The 2,500-nt window shown below is 53.3% G+C and overlaps 1 protein-coding gene across 5 annotated transcripts in view; it reads right to left on the bottom strand.

The window, feature by feature from the left end:
- Positions 1-2,500, bottom strand: part of cyfip2 (cytoplasmic FMR1 interacting protein 2) — a 42,065-nt gene that overhangs the window by 5,161 nt on the left and 34,404 nt on the right. For 4 of the 5 annotated variants that reach the window (XM_061234520.1, XM_061234523.1, XM_061234522.1 and 1 more), the window contains exons 25-27: positions 2,316-2,388; positions 1,968-2,062; positions 716-954 (exon numbers count right to left, since the gene is read on the bottom strand). In XM_061234520.1, coding sequence (XP_061090504.1) covers positions 716-954; positions 1,968-2,062; positions 2,316-2,388 — 407 coding nt within the window. Of the gene's footprint in view, positions 1-715; positions 955-1,967; positions 2,063-2,315; positions 2,389-2,500 lie in introns of those variants that run through there. The other variant, XR_009708257.1, reaches the window with a different exon arrangement.

The following is a 2,500-nucleotide window of genomic DNA, read 5'->3' on the forward strand; positions in this document are numbered from 1 at the left end:
GTTAGGGTGTGGGGTACAGGGCTGGGGGTTAGGGTGTGGGGTACAGGGCTGGGGGTTAGGGTGTGGGGTACAGGGTTAGGGTACAGGGCTGGGGGTTAGGGGCTGAGGGTGTGGGGTACAGGGTTTCGGGGCTCTCACTCTGCAGTGAACTCGTGCGTGCCCACGGGGATGCAGTACACAAACTGCATCTGGCTGGGGGTTAGGGGGTGAGGGTGTGGGGTACAGGGCTGAGGGTGTGGGGTACAGGGCTGGGGGTTAGGGTGTGGTGTGGGATACAGGGCTGGGGGTTAGGGTGTGGGGTACAGGGCTGGGGGTTAGGGGGTGAGGGTGTGGGGTACAGGGCTGAGGGTGTGGGGTACAGGGCTGGGGGTTAGGGTGTGGTGTGGGATACAGGGCTGGGGGTTAGGGTGTGGGGTACAGGGCTGGGGGTTAGGGTGTGGGGTACAGGGCTGGGGGTTAGGGTGTGGGGTACAGGGTTAGGGTACAGGGCTGGGGGTTAGGGTGTGGTGTTGGGTACAGGGCTGGGGGTTAGGGTGTGGTGTGGGGTACAGGGCTGGGGGTTAGGGGGTGGTGTGGGGTACAGGGCTGGGGGTTAGGGGGTGAGGGTGTGGGGTACTGGGTTTGGGTACAGGGCTGGGGGTTAGGGGGTGGTGTGGGGTACAGGGCTGGGGGTTAGGGGCTGAGGGTGTGGGGTACAGGGTTTCGGGGCTCTCACTCTGCAGTGAACTCGTGCGTGCCCACGGGGATGCAGTACACAAACTGCATGGCGCTCCAGAGGCGGTGGAACTCCATGCACTCGTCCACGTGCATCACGCCGTTGGTGGGCGGCGGGCCCCGCCACACGCTGTCCTGCAGGTAGCTGCGGATGCGTGTCAGGATCACCTCGAACATGGAGAGGCCGCAGCACAGCCGCTCCTTCGTCAGCAGGTCGCCCTCCCGCGCGATCGCGATTTGCTGCGCGGGCAGAACCACGCGTGACACGGTTAGAACACGGGAACGCGGTTAGAACACGGGAACACGGTTAGAACACGGGAACACGGTTAGAACACAGGAACGCGGTCTTGGCTGTCCCTCGTCTCTGCCCGGGTCACAGAAGCCATGGGCCGGCCTGTTCCATGAGCTCCCCGTTTTCGCGGCACTTTTTGCGATTTGCGATTTGCGAATGCCGAGAACCGGCCTTTCAGTCCAGCAATGCTCACCGACCACTAAAGTGTACCTACTGCTTAGTTTGCCTAAAAACTAAATAGCATCTAGTGCCGCATCAAGCCTGGTCTTGAAAACCCCCAGTGTTTCTGCCACACAGTGGCTATTCTCTGTGTGAAAAAATACTTCCTAATATCTGTGCGGAATTTATCCTTTCTAAATTTCCATTTGTGCCCTCTTGGTTCTGATAACCAAGCTAATTTACCATTTTATATATGGAATCAATCTGGTTGCCCTTCTTTGAACCTTTTTCAGTGCCTCTATATCTTTCTTATAGTGGGGTCCCCAGAACTGTACACAATACTCCAAGTGTGGTCTAACAAGAGTATTGTATAAGGTGAGTATAACTTCCTTAGATTTATACTTAATACTCTTGGCTATGTATCCTAGCATCCTCTTGGCCTTTTTTTTACTGCTACCTCACATTGAACTAGAACCTGTAAGGCTTTGATCAACTCTTACATCTAGTCTTTTTGAGTTGGGGGGTGAGCACATTCCAATTTTGTTCCACCAACAAATCCTGCCTTATGTTTTTATTTCCCCGTGTAGAATTTTACATTCACATTGAATTTAGCCCACTTCTGGATTCTGTTGAAATCTTCCCAGATTACTTTAGTAGATTCCCAACTGTGAGCTAAACCTCACAGGTTTTCTATCATCTGCAAATGTATCCACTTCCCACAATACCCTGCTTGGATAAGATAGCATATTGGTTGGTGGACAGTAAGGGTTTCCTGTTCTCAGGAGGGGGGGGCAGGGTTCACCTGAGGGGTTCCCAGCCTCTCGATCAGGGGCACCAGGTGAAGGGGGGCGTACTTCGCTTCGAGCCTCTTCATCCTCACCTCCAAACGCTCCCCCTCTACAGAGGAAAACAGTCACTCGACCATCGGTCAATCAAGAAATCAATCAACCAATCACTGAAACACCAACCTATCAACCAACCACTGAAACACCAACCAATCAACCAATCACTCAAACACCAACCAATCAACAATCACTCAAACAGTCAAGCAATCTATCAATCAACAGATATAAATCTAAAATCTTCATCCTAAAAGTCCATGAGCAATCGACCCAGGAGTGTTCTGGTGGTTCAGTGGCGGGTTTGTTACCTTTGATGTAGACGCGGGGGAGAATGTTCTGGAAGGGTGCTGCGTGCAGTAAGTCACACACTTCCTCCTGGGACTGAGAGTGAGGAACAGCACAGTGACTGAGTTTCATACACACACACACACACACACTCTCTGACACTCACACACACACACACACACACACTCACACACACACACACACACAC

This window comes from Conger conger, chromosome 3 (assembly GCF_963514075.1).
Source record: "Conger conger chromosome 3, fConCon1.1, whole genome shotgun sequence".
Lineage (NCBI taxonomy): Eukaryota > Metazoa > Chordata > Actinopteri > Anguilliformes > Congridae > Conger > Conger conger.